The sequence below is a fragment of the Varanus komodoensis genome, unplaced genomic scaffold (assembly GCF_004798865.1).
Source record: "Varanus komodoensis strain SLA01 unplaced genomic scaffold, ASM479886v1 scaffold45, whole genome shotgun sequence".
Classification (NCBI taxonomy): Eukaryota; Metazoa; Chordata; class Lepidosauria; order Squamata; family Varanidae; genus Varanus; species Varanus komodoensis.
Window position 1 is genome coordinate 369,034 of NW_025336011.1, and position 19,943 is coordinate 388,976.

Sequence of the window (19,943 nt, forward strand, 5' to 3'; positions counted from 1 at the left end):
CCCTGGATTTGGGGTGGGGAAGCTTGGGAGGGCAATTTTTAGCAGAAAAAGGAAAGAGTTAGGAAGCTTCCTTTCTTCTCCTTCCCTCCTCACCAGTGCCAATGTTCCACTTTAAATAGCAGCTTCTCCTGCTGCATTTTATGAAATGGAACATGAAATGAAATTGAATTTGGTTTCTCAGGTTGCCCACCATGTGTGTGTGGGCTTCTCTGAATGCTTTACAATGAGAAAAGCCTGCCAAAAGAAACCCTAAATAGCCTTGTACAAGGAAAGAGAGCACACTGGGGAGAAGTCTGGACTGATCCTCTTTCTCCACCCTCGATAGGATTCTATGCACATGATGAATCAGAACAAGGCATTGGCCATCCAGCTGCCTGTGGGAGGGAAACTGCACCATCCAGCTTCTGTTCCCCAGCAGCTGGCACTGAAAGGCATACTGCCTTTGGCACCAGAGGTAATATGTAGCCATCACGACTAGTAGATTTTGATAGCCCTATCCTCCAAGAATTTGTACAGTCTCCTAAGCAGCCAGGTTGGTGGCCGTGATTATGTCTTGTGGTAACCCATTCTGTAATTTAACTATGCTATAATTTAATTAGGGCATGTTCTCTATTTCCATGGGGAAATTCCATAGTTTAGCAAAGAAGGTAGCAGATGACAGGCCAAGAAAAGCGTTAGCATGCACTGGCCGTAAAGCTACCTCTGCAAGGCAGCTGCAACCTTATAAGCCAGTCTGACCTTCCCCTCAGCTGGGCAATCACAGTTCAGTTTGGGGGGGGGGGCAACAGCTGGGAAGTGGAACCACATCAGGCTATTGTAGATGTTGGAAGATTCAGCAGTTCCTTATTATCATGCTGAAGGTTTGAGGTGGCCAAAGTTGCTCTGCTGAATAGCTGTTTTTGCCCCGCATTTTCCCTGTTGAGATAGAGAGGTTGGATGATTTCCAAAATTAATACATTAATAGTGTTTATTGCTAATAGTGTTTATTGTTCATTGTGCATGTAGGCCCTACAGTGCCTAGGGATACAACTGTAGTTGCTCTTCAGGGAAAAAAACTTTGGCAACATGTGCCCTCAAGGCTTTGCTTAACTAAACCAAGCCCATACAAGATGGCCTTTTTACTGAAGGTTTTCAGCAATATCGAATACTAGTTAGGAAATGGACCAGACATGAGAGCCCTGCTTTTATTTTAAAAAAAGAAAGAAACTAAATCATGGGAACTTTACGAAGTAACATTGGCTAGGAAGAATTTCATTGAAACTTGCAGCAATCATAATAGCTTGGCAACCTGCGTCCAATATCCAAATTTAGGAGTGCCCAATCAACACAGGAGGACAGATGAGGACTTAGGACATTCTGGCCATTCCCTGCCCCATTTCCCCTTCTTCCTGTCTGCCGTTTCCCCCTTGGCCAGGCTTGCCCATCCTCCTGCTGATTGTGATGGTGGTTTTTGTCCACTAGGACCAAGACCGTGACCAGCCAGTAATCGCCCGTAGGCCCTCCAACAGCCGTCGGATGGTAACATGCTTTGGGCGCTACCGGCCTGGGCTACATTCGAGCCAGTGACCTAGAGGTGAAAGGTCGTGTGTGCCAACCCAGTCTTCTCCCTCCTCACCCTGCCTTCCCTGCTACACACCTCACTGCTCCCACTTGGCATAGCAATGAACCGCTCAGTGTCAAACGCTCCCTGGAACTTCCCCCCGCCTCTTTCCTCTCCTCCTGACACTTGGATGCAAATTCGTCTATCCATAGGTTTGCCTGCTGTGCCGGTAGCACACACTTTCAGGTCCTCAGAGGGATAGGAGATGTGTGCCCTAAGTCAAGGAACAAGTTCTTAGCACAGGCTCTCACCCAGGGAGGAAATGCTGAGTCTCTGGACAGAACGTGTCACTTTGCAAAGACCAGGGGTGTATCTGCGCTACAGAAGCACTGCTCAGACAGGTAGAATAAAAGGCAGGCGCCAAAGCCAGCCTAAACACCATCAGTAGAGCACCTTTTCCCTCTCTGTACAGTAGGGGTAAGTACCCTGGTGCTCTCCAGATCTTTTGGACAACAATTCCATTAACCCATGACCTTTGAGTTGTGGGGCTTCTGGAGGGGTCCCAAGTCGCCCTCCCTGGCCACACATTATCCTGGCCCTTCAGGGATGCGGGAGGGCAGAGCATGACACCACACACTGCCCCTCTCTTCCATGAGTGTCCATTCTTTCTTAATACTGAGGCCCTCATTTCCCGAGAGAATCTGTCTAGGGTGCCATGCCAGTGTGAGTGGGGTTGGAGGCAGTTGTGGTGGAGCTGAAGCTGAAGTGGGCAGTTTGCGAAGTGGACATAGTCCACATAGAACTAAGCCAATGTCTGGAGGTTGCCTGTCTTTGTTCTACCTGGCTGAACATCTGAAGAGAACTTCACTTAAGCTGGTATGATAGTCATTTCCTCTTCCCAGGTAACTCTGGGAACTGGGGTGGTGTGAAATGTGTGTGTGGACTGGGATGTCTTCTCCTGAGGAAGGGGACTGGAAGAAGAAAACATAAAAAGGCAGGCAGGTAGGCGAAGGGAGGCAGTGCTAGGTGGTAGGACAAAGAACAGGAACCTTGAGGCTAGACTTGCCTTGTTCTTGGGACTGACAGTCTGGAGGAAGGGAGTCAGGCACAGCCAAGAGTTGTTCAGACAGTCAGACTCCAGGCCAGAGACAGCAACTGTTTGTGACTTGGGGAAGCCCTGGTGGCCCCTTCTATCTCCTGACATTTTGCAGTGGCAGGAAAGTGCAGTGGAAAGTGGGGAGGCCCACAGCTCTCTTTCTTAGGCTCCAGCAAGCTGACATAGTGGTGTAGGAAACAAACTATCAAGGTCCCACCACTAAAGGTGTCAGGTCAAGATTTCTGTTTCGTTATAGTGACTACCAGATAACGACTGCTGGTCTCACTTCTGCAGGAAAAATGCTGGTATTTGATAGTTAGGCCAAAATGGCAGCCACAGGATCATAGTGCCCTCATGCAGTGTTCTGGTGGAGTAAAGGTTTCATGACCTACCACAGGTGTGAAAACCATAGCAAAAAAATGTCTCTTAGGTGTCTTTTCTTCAACCTTCAGCTGGGTCATCAGTCTAGCAGCCAAAGGCAGTCAGCTTTGGGGGCAGTGGAAACCACAAGAGCAAACTGACTTACCTGATGTTGCCGTGTTCTTTTCCAGGGCCTTCTCCGATTCTCCAGGTCCCCGCGTTTATCCCAGGTAGCTTGGATTTTATGCTGTGGAACAGATGGGCAAGGGTTGGAGAGGCTGTTTTGATTATAGACAAAATGAACCAACAAAATCAAATTCTCCTGCTTTGATTGTCAGGCACTTGCTGAGCAGGGCTGGGTCTTAGGACGCCTTAGGAAAGGCATTCAGCAAACCAGTCATCTGGCATAATCCTTCCATAATGAGCTACACAGATTGAGGATGTGCAACAGTTCTGGGGTTTTATATCAAACAGTGGTATGAGATGGGCTCTCTGATGTCCCCTGCTTCTGGGCCAGACGGACTCTGGGGTATTGTTCCTTGTTTCACAGCCTGCAGTTTCTTCCTTTGACCAGTCCTGGTGGTGCAGGAAACAGGGAACCGTTGCTCCTGGCCTGAGCCCTGAGTGCAAAGGATGGCACCAGGCTGGGCATGACTGGGGAGGCCCACATCCCTGCAAGGACTGATGGACATGCTCTGGAACCTGCTGGTCCTGCCACGGCTCCTGCTTGCTGTTGCTGCCTGATATTTTTTCTTCTCCAAAAATATAAGCAAGGACAGGAGTGAGGAGATGAAGCAACATTTCAGAATGGGAGGAGGCCAGCAAGTGGGCAGTAGAAAAGGGAGGCACTCAGAGGAGGGATGCCCACTAAGGAGGGAGGCCCATTGAAAGGATGTTGCCCAGGAACCACTGCAACCTGGAGCCAGCTCTGCCACCGTGCCCAGAAAAGTCTAGTGGGGCAACCAAGACGTTACAAGTACTGAATCTGGCAAGTTAATATTTATCCAGTCGTTAAATATCCTGGCCTTTAAAACCCATCCAGACCAGTTTTAATGTACATTTGTTCATGTGTAAGGACATGATCATGCCTCAAAATTAAATACCTTAAAAGTTCCATAGATTTCCATATGAAGAGAGTTAAGCATTTGTTTAACTCTCCCATATAACTTCATTAGGCTTAAAAGTACATTAACATATGTTTAGGAAACCTATGGCAGGATTCATCCAAAGTTAACATTTGAAAGCCAAGGCTGATAATTGTTTGAAACTGAAATTTAAAATTTTAATCTGAATTGCTGCCAAACTATGAATCTGTGTAGTACTGCTGCTTTCCTCTTAATTCAGGACTGCTTTTGGTCTTCATCAGAATTTTAATTTCCTAAATAATAGACTGTTCTGACTTTTGCCGATATGGTTATTTATGGATGACCATGCAGCAGCACTTCCATTTCTTGGTGCAATCATAGCTATGGTAACCTTTAACAAGGGAAGAAAAGGAAAATCGTTATTTTTTCAAAGGAATTTTGATACAGTAGTTTCTATATTTAAAAACATTACGTAAAAGATGGGTGTTAATGATAAATAGATTTATGATGGCTAAGAGCATGTTTATACATGAAGCCGAACCTGGTTTACAATGCAAATGTAAACTAGCTTATATTGCTCCTTTACACGACAAATGCTTATTTTCCATGTTAGCAATGATTAAAGGGTCATACGCATAACATAAGAGAGGCTTACACTGATTAGGACTCACATGTAAAAGAGTGATTTCTACCCCTCAACCATAATCTTCCTTCCTTTTTCTTGGCCAGTCTCACCCAGAAAGTGGTGCTACCCCTGAAAAGCCCCTGTCCTCCATCCAGGAATATGGCGAAGATCCTGAGGACTTTTTCCAGCCCTCACCTGCCACCATCACCCGCCGCAAACTCCTGTTGCCCAACCTCAACAGCCCCGTGAGGCGGGGCTCCCTCAGCAGCCTGCTAGGAGATGACCTGCGTCAGTTCTCAGCCCTGCGGCGAACCTGCCGGTCCCCGGCCCGCTGCAACCGGGGCCACAGCTCTCCTCCGCGGTGGCGTCGGGAGGAGCGACACCCTGACAGAGAGGGCATCAGTGCCAGGATACCTGGCAAGCTCCTCATTCCCTCTCTCATGCACTACGGACCCCCTGACCTCAGCCCCAGGTAAGGGCCCTTCATGTTTCTGGACGGGCATGACTGGCAAAAGAATGTGACCTATTGTGAATGATCTGCAGGGAAGGATCAATTTCATTAGGTGCATTCAGGTGGATGGGAAGCATGCAAGAGGAGCGCAGCGGCTTGTGTTCATTTCACCACACTTATGCAGGAGAGTATCCTGGCAGATTGTGCCCCACATTTGGTAGCGAGAGGAGAAGGACTCGAGGCACTGCTTTACTGGTGTTTTTGCAACTGATAAAACCCAACAATAAGCCATGGTGGGAAAACCTCCCAAAACTGTTATTCCCTGGACTGAATGAATGATGTTCTTATGTCTAGTGCTTCATGGGATTTATATTTTTCAGATATTTCCTTGATAAAAATTTTCCTTGAAATACTTTTGGAACCATATGCTGTATTTGTACAGCAATCTCTGTTCCTGAATATTTTAGTCACTCTTATTAGATCACACTATTTGTGCATCTAGTACCTCATCTCTAAAAAAAGGGAGGTGCTTGGGCTCAAAACTTGTGACTGGATGGATGGGCAGTGTGTGCTCCTCCCAGTACCCCAGCGCAGCCTCTGCAACCTCCTCCAGATCTGAGGGTAACCCAGATCTTTTTTTTTTAATATATTTTGTACAGCATTCCAAAGGGTCAAAAATAGTTTGCACAGGTGTTAATTTTGACTCTTTGGACACTGTTGCCACTCTAGATGGCATTTCATTTTTTTCCTTCTACCCCTGTTTAGGGAATCTGCTGAGTGGAAGTAACTCACTAGGGGACCTGGTGGGGCAAAAAATGGCCCCTGGACCTCATGCAGTTGCCCATCCATGAGTTATCCCTTCTGATTTGGAAGCTCTGCTCCCCTAACTTCAAGTGAATGGGTGACTCTTCTCTGTTATGAAGTACAGGCATTCTGCAAGCCTCAGACCCACTCTTTTGATTAGCAACACATATAAAACCTTTCTGGTTCAAATTAAAGAAACATCTAATTCTTTGTTTTGCCCACAAGAGCAGAAGATGCCATGGGGAAGCTCACAAGTAGGGCATGATGGAGAGAGCGACCTCTTCTTGTTTATCCTCAGCATCTGGTACATAGAGGCATTCATCTCTGAAGGTGGATGCTCTGCTCTTGAAGAATAGCCTTGCTTGACCCTGTCCTCCTACCTTTGACCCCCTCTTAAGCTAACCTCTCTCCCTTAGAATTGTTGATGGAATTGAAGATGATGGCGGAGCTTCAGAGTCACAAACCTTTAGTTTCAACATGGATCAGCCCCCACAGAGCTCGGTGCAAGAGCCTCCTATGTCAGGTAACCATGGCAGCAGAGGAGAGGGGTCCTTCCAACTGACTTAGAGAGTAAAAACCAACTTACCGCTTAACCTTCAATAAGCATTGAAGAAACTGCTTGTAATTATTGAGCTTGGCCTCTACCGAGCACCAGGGCTCATTAACAAACAACCAAGTTAAGGGGGATTGCTCAACCCACCATAAGAGCATTTCTGTTACGATACTTTACTTGGGAGGGCTCAGAGAATATTTTGAAACCATCACATATTGCAGAATTGCTGAAGCCAAGATATGTTGCCATTACAAGCAATCTGAACTGGAGAGCATTGGAAGCCCTGTGTAAAAAAAGCAAGATATAGGAATAATAAAGTTATGTTCTTTAAAAACCCACATCAACATGATGAGACAATGCAGAGACAATCTCTTAATAAGCCAAGAAATGAATATGTCTTTTGGCTATGCTCACAGCTTTTTGTTCTTCCCTTCTTCGTGCAAACTACTTGAAGCCTTCCTGGTTTAGCGATAGCTTCTCCTTTGGTCTGGACCAGGAAACTTTGTTTAACAACAAATCAGAGGATATGCAAGCTACATGATGCACTTGATACAGTATACCAGAAACAAACAAAATGACTACTGAATAATGATTAGTCTAATTTATAAATTTTATAGATTTATACATTGTATTAGTTTTAAAGTTTTAAATCTATTTTATAAACTGGATTAACAGTTATAGAGTGGTCACTTTGTCTGTTAGTGGTCTTTGGTAAGACTAATTTTGTTTTTGGAGTATGTTTAACAGCTCCAAAACAATCCAGAATGTTAAAATACTTCAAAACATGGTTTAATATTCTGGTTTGTTCCAAAGCTGTTAGCTGTAGTTTATCTATTTGGATACAATAGGAAATCATAATTCAACACTTTTTGGTTTCTTTGCTTGTTTGTGCAAAGGAAGGAGTAAAGAGACTTGCAGCAGGGGCAAGAGTCTTGTCCATATCTCAACATATTACCTTGATTATTTTCCAGATCCAAGAGGTTCTCCCAGCCTGTAAGATACTCTGAAAGTGCTAGTATGTTAATATTCTTTACCATATGATTTAGAAGATTCCACTTGTCCATGCTTTCTGTAGGGTTATAAAACCTGATTCATAGTGTAGGTGAAGAAAAGGGCACAGAAATTCAGCTGCTCAGTTTACAGTGGGTGGGGATGGAGAGAGAGGATGGATTCCTTCAGTTTTAGAAGGCTACAGGGGACAGATGTGATTTGATTAAACCTGAAGAAAGCCAGTGCATGGTGCATCATTAAGAGACTCCTTAGCTCTTTCCCCTGTCTTTGAACACTGTTGTGGGGTAATTTGCAAATTCATCTTTGGTTCTTTCCCCAGAGGAGAATTTAATTGTGGATAGGATTCAGCTTGACCCTCTCAGCCCCAGACTCAGCTTCCCTAACCCCAAAATTGTAGGCAGGCTGTCAGGCAGCAAAGTCTAAATATTAGATTTCTTATACAAACCTTCTTTGTTATCTTTGTATCTCTGTAGGAAAACAAATGCAATGAAAGGTCTTGTTTTTATAGCCTTTTGAAGCTCATTTTCAGCTTTGTATTATGTTTAAATGAAAGGAATATACGAAGTTCTTCGTCATGGCCTCTGTGCATCACACATATGGGTACTGCGCCTATGCAGTGCCTGTGGCCGGAAGATTGACAGCTAACGGTTTTTGGCAGGAAGCTCCGCTCCCCCTCCCCCTGTGGCCTATAAAGAGCGGAGCGTCCGCCATTTTGTTCAGTCTTTGTGACTGCCGTTCGCTGTGCCTCGTGCTGCTTTCGACTTTCGCTTAGAGCTGTTACCTTGCTCTCGATTGTCCTTCTTTCCCAGTTTTTTCTTCTCCTTGCTCCCAGTTCATTGTTCCTCGTAGTTTTTCTCGTTATTTCTACTTTCGATCTATCTATCAAAACACACACACACACACACTTACCCTCTGCACTATCCCTCTCTTCTTCTTCTTCTCCTGTGATGGCGCAGCGAGCGGCTTTCCACAAATGTGTGGACTGCGGGTCAAAAATGGCACCAACTGACCCGCATGACCTATGCCTCCTCTGCCTGGGAGAGGGGCATAGGACGGATAAATGCGTGCATTGCCTGGCCTTCTCCAAGCAGGCCAGGAAGAACCGCGAAAACCGCCTCCGGAGACTCCTTTGGGATCAGCTCTGATGCAATCAGACTCACTTGTTGCCGTCCCAAAACCTAGCTCCGCTTCTGTGGCCCCACCCTCACGGCCTTTGGATGAAGGTGCGTCTGCTTCGGTGGCTCCCTCTGCTTCACTTAAAAAGAAGCATGGAAAGCGGAAGCATGCCAAATCTGAGAAGTCGGCAGGCCATAAAAAGGCCAGGAAGGAGAAGGTCCATATACGCCCGCCCGCCCCCTGAGATCTGCGGGAGAGGCCCTTCTCCGGGAACCCTCCATGAAGGAAATTAGGAGGGTAGGTACTCAGAGGAGGGCTTTCTCAGCGGTGGCACCCAATCTATGGAATGCGCTCCCCAGAGAGGTCCGCCTGGCGCTGTTGTTATTTGTTTTTCGGTGCCAGGTGAAGACCTTTTTATTCAAACATCATTTTAATTGCTAATATTATTTGCTTAATTCTTCGGCCAGGGCGACTTATTTTATAATGTTAATGTGTTTTATATTTTTAGTGTTTTATATTTTAACTGATATTTTGTAAGCCGCCCCAAGGCTTCGGCGAATGGGGCGGCATAGAAATGTTTAAATAAATAAATAAAGGTCTCCAAGCCTCCCAAGAAACCCAAGAATTTGGACTGTCCGGACCGTCCCCGACATCGGGACTTGGATCCGATGGGCCCTTCGGTACCGGTGGCGCTTACGGTACCGACTCCGCCCGAACCGGTCCTCCAGGAGGCTATGCGGGTTACCCCTCAAGGGTCTCCCCGCCGTGTGGTTGACCTCCCGCCTGCACCCCTTCCAACTCTACGGGGTTCAATATCCGATGGGGAAATCCAGGACTCCCCTCCTAGGGCAAGGTTACCGACACCCATGCCCGCGGTCACGATGGAAGCGGACGTTGGACTGTCCCCACCGGGGAGCCAGAGGAGCCGCTCTGTAGAGCAATGTCTGGAGAGCTGGCATCGCCCCTACTACCATACTTGGGGCGATCCGCTCTCCGTAGGGTACTACCCTGCTCCCAGGGCACGATCCTCTCCTCCATCCCGTGACCAACCAAGCTCATTGGATCCAAGGCGGGTGTCTCCTCGATCCCCACAGGGTGGAAGCAGCCGCTCCTTCTCCCCAGCAGAGTCATCATCTTCGGCCCCACCCTACTACGGTGCCGATTCGGCTGACTAGGAAGTCGACTCAACCTCTCCGGACATCGCTGTGACATCCCAGGGTCCTGCGTCGCCTGATGAGTCCCACGTCTCCTTCGCGGAGCTGATGTCTAGACTTGTCCAGTCCCTGGACATCGATGCTGCCCAGCGCCCGGGACCGACGACGGACAAGTTCTACGATGTCATCCGTGGGGAGCAATCGACATCCATCGTCCTGCCGCTCATAACCACCTTGCGGCAGGCGATGACGCAGCCCTGGGACTTGCCATCACATCCTCAGCTGACGTCCAGGAGATATGAGTTGATGTACAGGATTTGGGAGGAGGACATCCCCTTCCTCCTCCGATATCCCAAACCGAACTCTGCAGTCGTTGAATCCTCACAGGGCAGAGAGGTGCGAGGGCACACAGCTCCAAGGGATAAAGAGGGCCGAAAAATAGACTCCCTGGCTAGGCGAGTCTAAGCTGCTTCAGGCCTGGGGCTCCGTATATCAAATTAGAGGCGACGTTGGCGAGGTATCAGTACTTTATTATGCAGCGCCTGCACAACATCGTCTCCACCCTCCCGGACCACCAGGGTGACCTCGCAAAGGTCCTGATTAAGGAAGCCATGCAGGTCGCGGTGCAGCAGTTATCCACGGCGAGGCACCATGTGGATACTGACTCACGGGCCTTGGTCGGTGCCGTTTCTCTCTGAAGGCATGCATGGCTTCGGAATTGTAATTTTCTGGAAGAAACCAAGCGCCGGATCGAGGAAATGCCTTTCGATGGATCTGGGCTTTTCCATTCTCGCACCAACCACAAGCTCAAGAAGCTGCATGAATCGAGGATGATGGCATGCAAGATGGAGATACAGTCCCACGCCAGATGTAAGTGGTCCTGGAATCGTCCATCCTACAGGCAATCATATCAACTGAGGCAGCAGCCACAACACCGCCAGCAACAGCAACAGCAGCGCCGCCGTCCTCAGCCCCAACAACGCTTCCAACAAGGCCGCCGTCGTTTCGACGATCGGAGGCAATGTTGACGGGACTGGCGAACCATTCCTCACACTCCACCAATACCCACCCCCCTCTCATCTGGGGATCGGCTTCGAAGCCGACTCCCCATTTGGGAGTCCATCACATCTGATCAGTGGGTATTGTCCATCGTTCAATACGGCTATCAAATAGAATTCGACATCGTTCCTCCGTCGAGTCCAATCTGGTCCACTTCATGTTCACCGGTACTGCTCGACGAAATACATCAACTTCCTCGTAAAGGAGCGATTCGTCAAGTATTCCCATCTGATGGACTCCACGGATTCTATTCCAGATACTTCACGGTCCCTAAGCGGGATGGTGGTCTACGTCCGATTTTGGACTTACGGAATTTAAATAAGTTTATTGTACCAAAAAAGTTTCGTATGACTACCCTTCAAAACATTTTGCCATTGCTAAGGAGAGAGGATTGGTTCGCCTCATTGGACTTGAAGGACGCCTACTTCCGTATTTCAATTCACCCAAGTTACAGGTGTTTCCTTCATTTTGCGGTTGCAAACCAACTTTATGAGTTTACAGTTTTGCCTTTTGGACTGGCTATGGCTCCGAGGGTTTTTACCAAGTGTATGGCTCCTGTCTGTGCCTTCCTATGCCTCCAGGGCATAAAAATTTATCCGTACCTCGATGACTGGCTGTTGGTGTCGCAGTCCAGAGAAGGACTCCTTGCGGCCATCCATACAACTTGTGCCTTGCTCAATAGCCTAGGCCTACATATTAATACCAAGAAATCTTCTCTTCTCCCGACACAGACGCTCACCTTCATTGGAGCCCGCTTGGATTCGACATTGGAAAAAGCCTTCCTCCCTCAGGACAGACAACAGACTCTTGCTCGCCACATCCATCGAATCCGATGAGAGGGAACGGTCCTGGCGAGGTCTATCCAGAGGATCCTGGGGCATATGGCTTCCTCAGTTGCCATAGTTCCACATGCCAGGCTTCAGCTTTGCCCACTGCAACTCTTTTTCAACAAGGTGTACCATCCTCAAAGAGATCCGCAGTCAAGACTGATGCGGATCCCAACTTCCGTGCTTCACTCTCTGTGTTGGTGGTTGGAACAGACCAATCTTACAATAGGAGTCCCCTTCAAGGCGCGACCTCATATGATTACCCTTGGCACCGACGCGTCTCTTCTAGGATGGGGAGCGATATGCTCCGGCCTATCTACCCAGGGTACGTGGAATCGTCTAGAATCCACGAATCATATCAACTTCCTAGAACTACTGGCAGTTTTCAAAGCCCTGGGCTCTTTCGAGGACATCCTTCATCATCAGATTGTTCAGATAACTTCAGACAATATAGCTACCGTCTTTTATCTGAACAAGCAAGGGGGAACAAAGTCACCGACTCTAGCCAGGCTTTCTATGAAAATTTAGGACTGGTGCATCCGGAGACACATCACGCTGATGGCTGTTCATCTAGCTGGTGTAGACAATGTGCAGGCGGATCTTCTCAGCAAGCACATGTTCACCTCTCACGAGTGGGAACTGGATCCCCGTACGCACAACCACTTTTCCGGAGCTGGGGGTTTCCCGACGTGGACTTATTCGCTACCCAACAGAACAGGGTGTGCGAGGCTTACTGTTCGAGAGCAGGAATCGGACACGCATCCCTAGGGGACGCATTCATGATCCCTTGGAACAATATGAACTTCTATGCCTTCCCTCCGATCCCTCTTCTGATGAGGGTCATAGTAAAGATAGTGCACGACCAAGCATTGGGGCTACTAGTTGCCCCTTGGTGGCCACGTCAAGCGTGGTTTGCGAAACTACTCGACATCTCTCGCGGGGAATTTCTTCATCTTCCATCGCTCCCATACCTTATAACACAGGAGGACGGCACACTTCGCCACCCGGATTTGCTCTCATTGAACCTAACAGTGTGGCGAATTCGATGATTGACGTTCCATCGGTGCCGACGATGGTTTCGAAAGTTACGAATCCGACAGCTTCTACTAATCTGTCGGTACCGACGATGACTTCGACCACCTCGGATCCGATTGTCGAACCCAATCACTCGGGTGCTTCCCCCCTCTCTGGTCTCGCTGTACTATCCGGTTCGAGACAAGACCCGTCGAATCCGAATCCAACGTTTTTGCACCCTGATATTCAGCATATCATTGACTGCCTTAAAGCCGTCCACAAGGAAGTCATATAAGGCTAAATGGAAACGTTTTTCCGCCTTTGCCGAGTTGCGTTCGTTCTCTCCATTCCTCTCATCCATTCAACAGATTCTTCAGTTCCTCCTGGAATTGCACCATTCCGGACTGAAGCCGTCATCCATTAAAGTGTATACAGCCGCAATAGCCTACTACTGTGGCTTAGTCGACGGATCACCTCTGTTTTCTCATCCTATCCTCAAAAGATTTTTGAAGGGACTGTATAATCTTAACCTATCAATTAGACCGGTTATGCCCACATGGAGCCTCTCTGTAGTTCTACCGGCCCTTATGAAGGCCCCCTTCGAAACTTTGGCGATGGTGGATCTTCGATTGGTCTCTTGGAAGACGGCTTTTCTTGTAGCTGTCACTTCAGCCCGGAGGGCCAGTGAACTTTGCGCGCTTTGCATAGACCCTCCTTATTTAAACTTTCACAGGGAGAAGGTCATTTTACGCCTCAACCCGTCTTTTTTGCCTAAAGTGTCTACACCTTTCCATACGGGACAAGACATTGTGCTGCCTGCCTTTTTTCTGTCACCGTCGACTCCATTGGAAAGATCTTTGCATTCACTCGATGTTCGCCGTTGCTTAGCCTTCTACCGATCGCGAATGGAGTCTATTCGACGATCCAATAAACTATTCATCAAATATTCTGCTAGGGATCAGGGCGATCCAGTCACTCCGCAGAGACTTTCTAAGTGGATAGTCCACACTATAGTCTTATGCTATCAATTAGCTAAGCTCGAACTGCCTTCAGTTCCTCGAGGCCATTCTGCTAGAGCTGTTGCAACCTCGTCTGCATTCGCATCCGGGCTCCCGATTGATGACGTCTGCTGAGCCGCTACTTGAGCGAACCCTTGCACCTTCGCCAGGCATTACCGTCTTGATGTTCGAGCTCGACGGGATTGCTTCTTCGGTAGAGCTGTTCTCTCCTCCATTCTTCAATGAGGACACCTTCCCTCCTCCTTTATGGCAAGCTTGTTAATCTACCCATATGTGTGATGCACAGAGGTCACGACGAAGAAAAGCAGGTTGCTTACCTGTAACTGATGTTCTTCGAGTGGCCATCTGTGCAGTCACACAACCCACCCGCTGGCCCCGCTCGGTGTCGGTGAGTGGATGCATCGACCGCTCGGTGTCGGTGAGTGAATGCATCTTTCGGTACCGACTATGCCCTTTTTCACGGTACCAACATCAAAACAAACAAACAAACAAACAAAGTTTTTTCAATAAGATAGTGTACGTTCGGTCGCAAAGACTGAACAAAATGGCGGACGCTCCACTCTTTATAGGCCACAGGGGGAGGGGGAGCAGAGCTTCCCACCAAAAACCATTAGCTGTCAAACTTCCAGCCACAGGCACTGCGCAGGCGCAGTACCCATATGTGTGACTGCACAGATGGCCACTCGAAGAACATCAGTTACAGGTAAGCAACCTGCTTTAATGAATGTAACAGAAATGCTATCATGCTATGGTCATATTTTGCTTGCTAATGGACAATTGAGGTTTCTAGGGCTAGCTGGAAAAAAAAAGCTTGATTAGGTGGCCAGAAGTTATTTAATTAGTATAAATGAGCCGTGACTACTAGTTAGGGAATTACCCTGCATGCATAGATTGGGACTGGAAAGCAATAGCTTGGCAGCTGGCTGGGGAGCATAACCTTTGCAGACTGGGCAGGAACATGCTGCTTGCCTTGAGAAAACATGCAGTTTAGCTGAATACCTCCCCCACCCCATTTGCTCTGCTGCAGAAACACAGATTGTCTCAAACGCCCTCTCCCCACAAGGAAATTTCTCTGTCCCTAGAATAAAATGGCCATTCACACCTTGCTAAAACTAAAGAAAAGGAGAAGCATCACCAGAACAAAGCACAAAAGGTGATGCAGTTTTGCATAAAATCTGAATGTGCCAATTTGTATTCATAGAAGCAATGTAGAATAATTGCTGTAAATTAAATGAAATACAATACATCTCAGTGCCAAGCTCCAGGCTTCTGAGGACCTTGGGCTGAGATAGCCTCAAGGGGTTCCCACCTCCAGTGGTTCTACTTCCTCACCTGTGTTGTCACTCACTGCTGTCGCTCCTCATCTTATTTTCTCATCATTGCCACCACTTGTTTGCCTGACAGAAAAAAAGAAAGCAAGCCAGGCACAGGTCACAGCACCTCCTGCTTCTCATTTTCACGACTGCAGTTGTTTGAACCAGAGGAAGAGGCAGGTGAACAAGGAGGTTGCGGTGCTGGAGAAGAAGCGGGGTGACTCCAGGAGGCTCTTGTCTGTGAGCCCATGGTGCTTTGCAGACCCTTAGCAGGAGCTCAGCCATACCTACCCTCAGTGCTGGTTCTGATGCATCTCGGCACAGTGTGGAAGATTGACCAAGTGAATCTTGAGGGCTTAGTCAGTCTGCTGTCCTGGTGCTCACTCTCAATGGGCCGTTTCAAGGCCCTTCCTCTGCCTCTAAACTGATCTCCCTTCAAACAAAGAGCTGCAAACAAAAGGTTGACTTAAAGAGAGGATCATCCTCTGCAAAAGTAGGACACAGGGCCACCCCCCTGCCCCCGCAATATTCTACCAAGAAGAACCAGAGAGTATGGAACAAGACGGACAGTTCCCTGTTGTAAGCTGAGTTGTGTGAGGAGTTTTGTTGACTAGCCCTTGACCCCTCACCAGGACTATCAGAAGAAGAGTGGCTTATGATAAACACAAGTATGCAAATTGAACTGATTTGCATAATTTACACACAGTTTGTAAGATTCAGCCTTTCTGGTGCCAAACGTGGCCTCTAGTTTGGCTGCAACTGCTGACTACAAATGCAGGCTCACGTGACAGAAGCCTTCTCCATACCTGTCCCTCTGCCACCAAATTCCCTTACGGATAGGAAGGTGGCATGTCTGGCAGAAGCCTTGGTTAGGGCCCTTCTCTGTCACATTACCTGCTCTGTGTACAGGGTTTGTTTGTTTGCTAAGGAAGAACATCCAGTTCTGTGACCCCATCTACGTCTGACATGGTACAATCCAAACACAAGTTTACCACTTCAGCAAAAAGTAAGCCTTTGCACTTTCCTTGGTGTGGAATTTTGATTTAAAAAAACAACTTTTATCACAAAACAAAGTAAAGATCCAGATTTTAGGTGTTCAGTCCAGTGTGAAGACTCCTTGCTCATACAAACCCAGTGTCGGGGTCAATTAGAAGGCAACCTATTGACAATTTATCTCATGTTTGCGTGTCTCCCTTTCCCTTGGATTTTCTTACAGGGATCGAACAAGCCAACCCCATGTTAGATGCAGAAACTGACGAGGTAAAGCAGAACATCAAGAGGCTGAATCAAGAGGTGGGATGCAGGTCTTTATTTGTGGAAGGGCTCACTAGAGCTCAGTCCTGATATCTCTTTTCTATGGCAAGACTCACCCCTGGAAAATGCAATGACAAGGATAGATAAGAGAGTCTCTGAACAGGTGCAGAGTTGGTTTCTCTTGCCACCTTGACCTGGGTTCAGACAATAGGCTGTTGTGGAAACATGGGTTGTTCTTGAAGCATGGCTTGTCATGTTTTCTGGACCCGGCCAAGATACCAAACCATGGTGAACAACCCACAGGTCACAAACCAACAACAACCATGAGTTCTCTTAATGAATTGTTCGTAGTTAACACGACATTCTTAGTAAGCACAGCTTTCAACAACCCATGGTTCAGCAACAACTGACATTCAATCCATACTCAATGTCTGAGTGTGTGTTATTGTGGTGCATGAACCTAGTCATTGAGTGACAACAGAAAACCTCACACATGTGGGATGGGGGCAAAGGGCCCCCCAAGCAGAAGGCAGTGTTCCTGGCAAGTGTGAGGCCTGGCACCTCTTTCACCAAAACTTCAGCACTGCCGTGTATTTTAACCAATCTTTGGTCTATTTAAGGTCCCTCCTTCCCACCCACCCCTGTGCCCAAAGGTGTGGAAAAGATGGATGGTGCAAAGCATCAGTGCTTGCTGCCAGAGCCTGTTTTATCTTTTTTTGGCTTGTCTGCGTTGGATCCTGCCCTGGAGGGAAGGAAAAGGGATGAGGGAGCTGATTTTTATGTGCCTCCCTGGTGTTGGCGTTTCTGACTCAGGGTGTCAGGGTTTAAAATTAGCACGGGGATGGTGACAATTTCATAGCAACAAAGCCAGCCTTCTTGTCTCCCCCACCACATACACACACACGAAGCCACCTGTGTTCTCTCTCATTGTTAGTAGGACCCAACTTAGGCACAGCTTTTCCCCATCCCAGGAGCCTCCCTCCAAGGCCATGTGGCAGCTTCCCTTCCTTCCTTCTGCTGCTGCTACATAAAAGTGTTCTAACTGTTGAATGAGCATGGCAGAAACAGAAGTCGAGGCTCAGAAATCCATCCTCACCACATCTTTTGATGAGTCTGTTGGCCATCCTGCCGGAGGACGGCCCCAGAGTGCCCCCCCCCCCAAATCAGCAGCTTGGCTGTCCTTCGTGAATAGGAGAGCTGCGACTGTTAGGGCAAGAGGGAGCACAAGTGGCAGAATGTCCCTGGCTGTGATGAAAGCAGAGACCTACGGCTGTTGCAGTGATACAGGAACACAATCATGAGTTGTACACTTTTAAATGGTTGAGCAGGGCTCTCCAGATACAGCGCCAAGAGAAGTGTGATGGAGGCAGTGCTTCATTTCTGAAGAGTTGTGCTGATTGCCTTCCATCCAGCTTGGAAGAAAATCTCCATCCTTAATTTTGGGGATAAGCTCTAGCTCAGCCTTCCCCAACCTTGTGCCCTCCGGACACAGTTTGGACTGCAACACCCAGAATCCCCAGTCAATGGCCCTGCTGGATGGGAATTCTGGGAGTTGTGGTCCAAATGCCTCTGAAGGGCACCAGGTTGGGGAAGGCTATTCTAGCTGCTCAGTGTGTATAGTACAGGAAAGGCACTTTGTATGTGCTCAGAAGTACTCTCTTCAATATATAACGTTGCTTGATACCTTAGCTCCACTTCAAGAAGGATCATTGTCTAAAATGAGAGGGAGTATGTGTGTGGGAGGGGAGGCTTCATAACAGGAAATAAAGGGGTTGCATCTGACCACATGGAAGTGCAAAGGATTGTGGCATTAATCAGCCGTTCCACTGTTGGTGCAATTTCCCTCCACACAGCCTGTTGTTAAGATCTGGCAGCACCTTCGAGAAGTTACATTCAACCGTCTCTACTGGCTTCTGCCCAAGGTTGCTGAAGCTGCTTTCCCTAAACATGGTATTGTGAAGCGGCTGAGAATCCACTCTGAACTAGTCAACACAGGCAGCCATTTTCCTGGCCAGCTCTGGAGTAAGAATCACCTCTAGGTGACATGGCAAGGAAGCTTTTGAATACTCTAAGAGAAATTACTATTTTTAAATTCCAGGCCATAAACAGTCACAAATGGCGAACATGGTTAGCTTTGCAGCAAGTGGGCTAGTAACAGAAAAAAGTTTATGGCTCCAATGTTCCTATGGACATTTTGTGAAATTATTTTAAATTCATCTGTTAAAAACAAGGACCCCTGTAATGGAAGTTATGATTAAAACTCTAAGTCTTTTTGCGTCCACCTGGCTGAATCCTACTCACTACCAGTACTATTTGCAGGAAGGAATCCTATGGGGTTGAATGAAATATGTGGTTCTTTCCTGCTTCTATAACACATGAAGCAGCTGCTACAAGACTAAGAGGCCATTTCTCTTTTTGCAGACAGGAAGCAAGGAAATTGAGATTGAGAGATGTGGGACTTGGCATGACCCACTAGAGTGTCTGTGCCTGAGATGGGAATTGACTCAAGATGCAACTGGACAGCCATCTGAGAGGGATGGTTTAACTCAATGCCCTGTGCTGAGTAGGGAGGTCAACCCGATGGCCTTCTGGCCCCTTCCAACTCTGCTATGATTCTATGAATCTACTGAATTAGCTTCAAATTCAAGGCTTGGCGGGGGAGGAGATGCACTCATAACAGGCTGCTACTGGAATGTAACAGCTGAGATATCAAGAGATGATCCTCAAAGTCCCTGCCACAAATTCACTAGGTGACCCATTATCCCTCTGGTTTACCCTACCTGGGAATAGTCAGGTACAGTTAATGTACAGGGATATAATAAGAATTACTGAAACAATTTATGTGCAACCTTCTTAAAATGTCAGATAACTGCTAGGTACGATTTCTTCTCTGATTTCTATGCCGCCTCCTCCCCAGATCAACAACCTGAACCGTGAAGTTTCCCATCTCAGCCGGGAACTGCAACACCTGATGAACCTCCTTCAGAGCCAGCTGGCTGCACCGTCTTCCTACATCCCTGCCTTGAGCTGCCCCCACCACTGTGGCCAAGCCTCGCCTTCCCCACCTCCTGTCAGCAGACTGCCTTCATCTCAGGCCTCAGTTTCCATGCCACCCTCTGGCCTCCCAACCTCCTCAAGTGTAGACTTTTCTGCCTTCACAAATTCCCTGCCTCCAGCCACCTCCCAAAACACAGAGCCCTTGGAACTCTGGGAGCAGAGGGGTTCCACTTCCGGCGGCCCTGCAAGCCCATCCTACCAGTACCACTCACCTCGGGCAGACACGGGACAGGGAAGCCACCACTCTGGGCAGACAGCCAGTATGGCCTCCTCTCATTCGAGCTCGCCCGTCTTGTGTCCTGTTACCTCTCTCTCTCCGAGAAACTCTTTCTCTACCTGCTCGGGACAGGGCTGTCCATCAGCACGTTTCTACTTTCGATCAAGTTCAGACAGCTTTCACTGATGCCAAGGAACCTCCTGCTTGCCACAGCTTCTTCCTTACAGCTGTTCGGTGCTCAGGACTCTGCACCAGTCTTTGTATTGTTTGTGGGGCAGGGTGGGGGGTTGTTTCTTTTGTTACTGGCAGATTTTTTAAAGTTCATTCCATGGGATGGAGGGGAATTCTTCCTAAAAGAGCTGAAATGAAGTGAAATTTTGGCTTCCAG

At 47.9% G+C, this 19,943-nt stretch overlaps 1 protein-coding gene across 1 annotated transcript in view; it reads left to right on the forward strand.

Moving 5' to 3' along the window:
• KCNH4 (potassium voltage-gated channel subfamily H member 4) overlaps positions 1-19,741 on the forward strand; it is a 55,890-nt gene extending 36,149 nt beyond the window's left edge. Inside the window, exons 12-16 of the mRNA XM_044444614.1 lie at positions 3,188-3,226; positions 4,811-5,178; positions 6,378-6,484; positions 16,244-16,320; positions 19,199-19,741. Of these exons, the coding sequence (XP_044300549.1) occupies positions 3,188-3,226; positions 4,811-5,178; positions 6,378-6,484; positions 16,244-16,320; positions 19,199-19,741 (1,134 nt within the window). The remainder of the gene's footprint in view (positions 1-3,187; positions 3,227-4,810; positions 5,179-6,377; positions 6,485-16,243; positions 16,321-19,198) is intronic.
• The last annotated feature ends 202 nt before the right edge of the window (positions 19,742-19,943 follow it).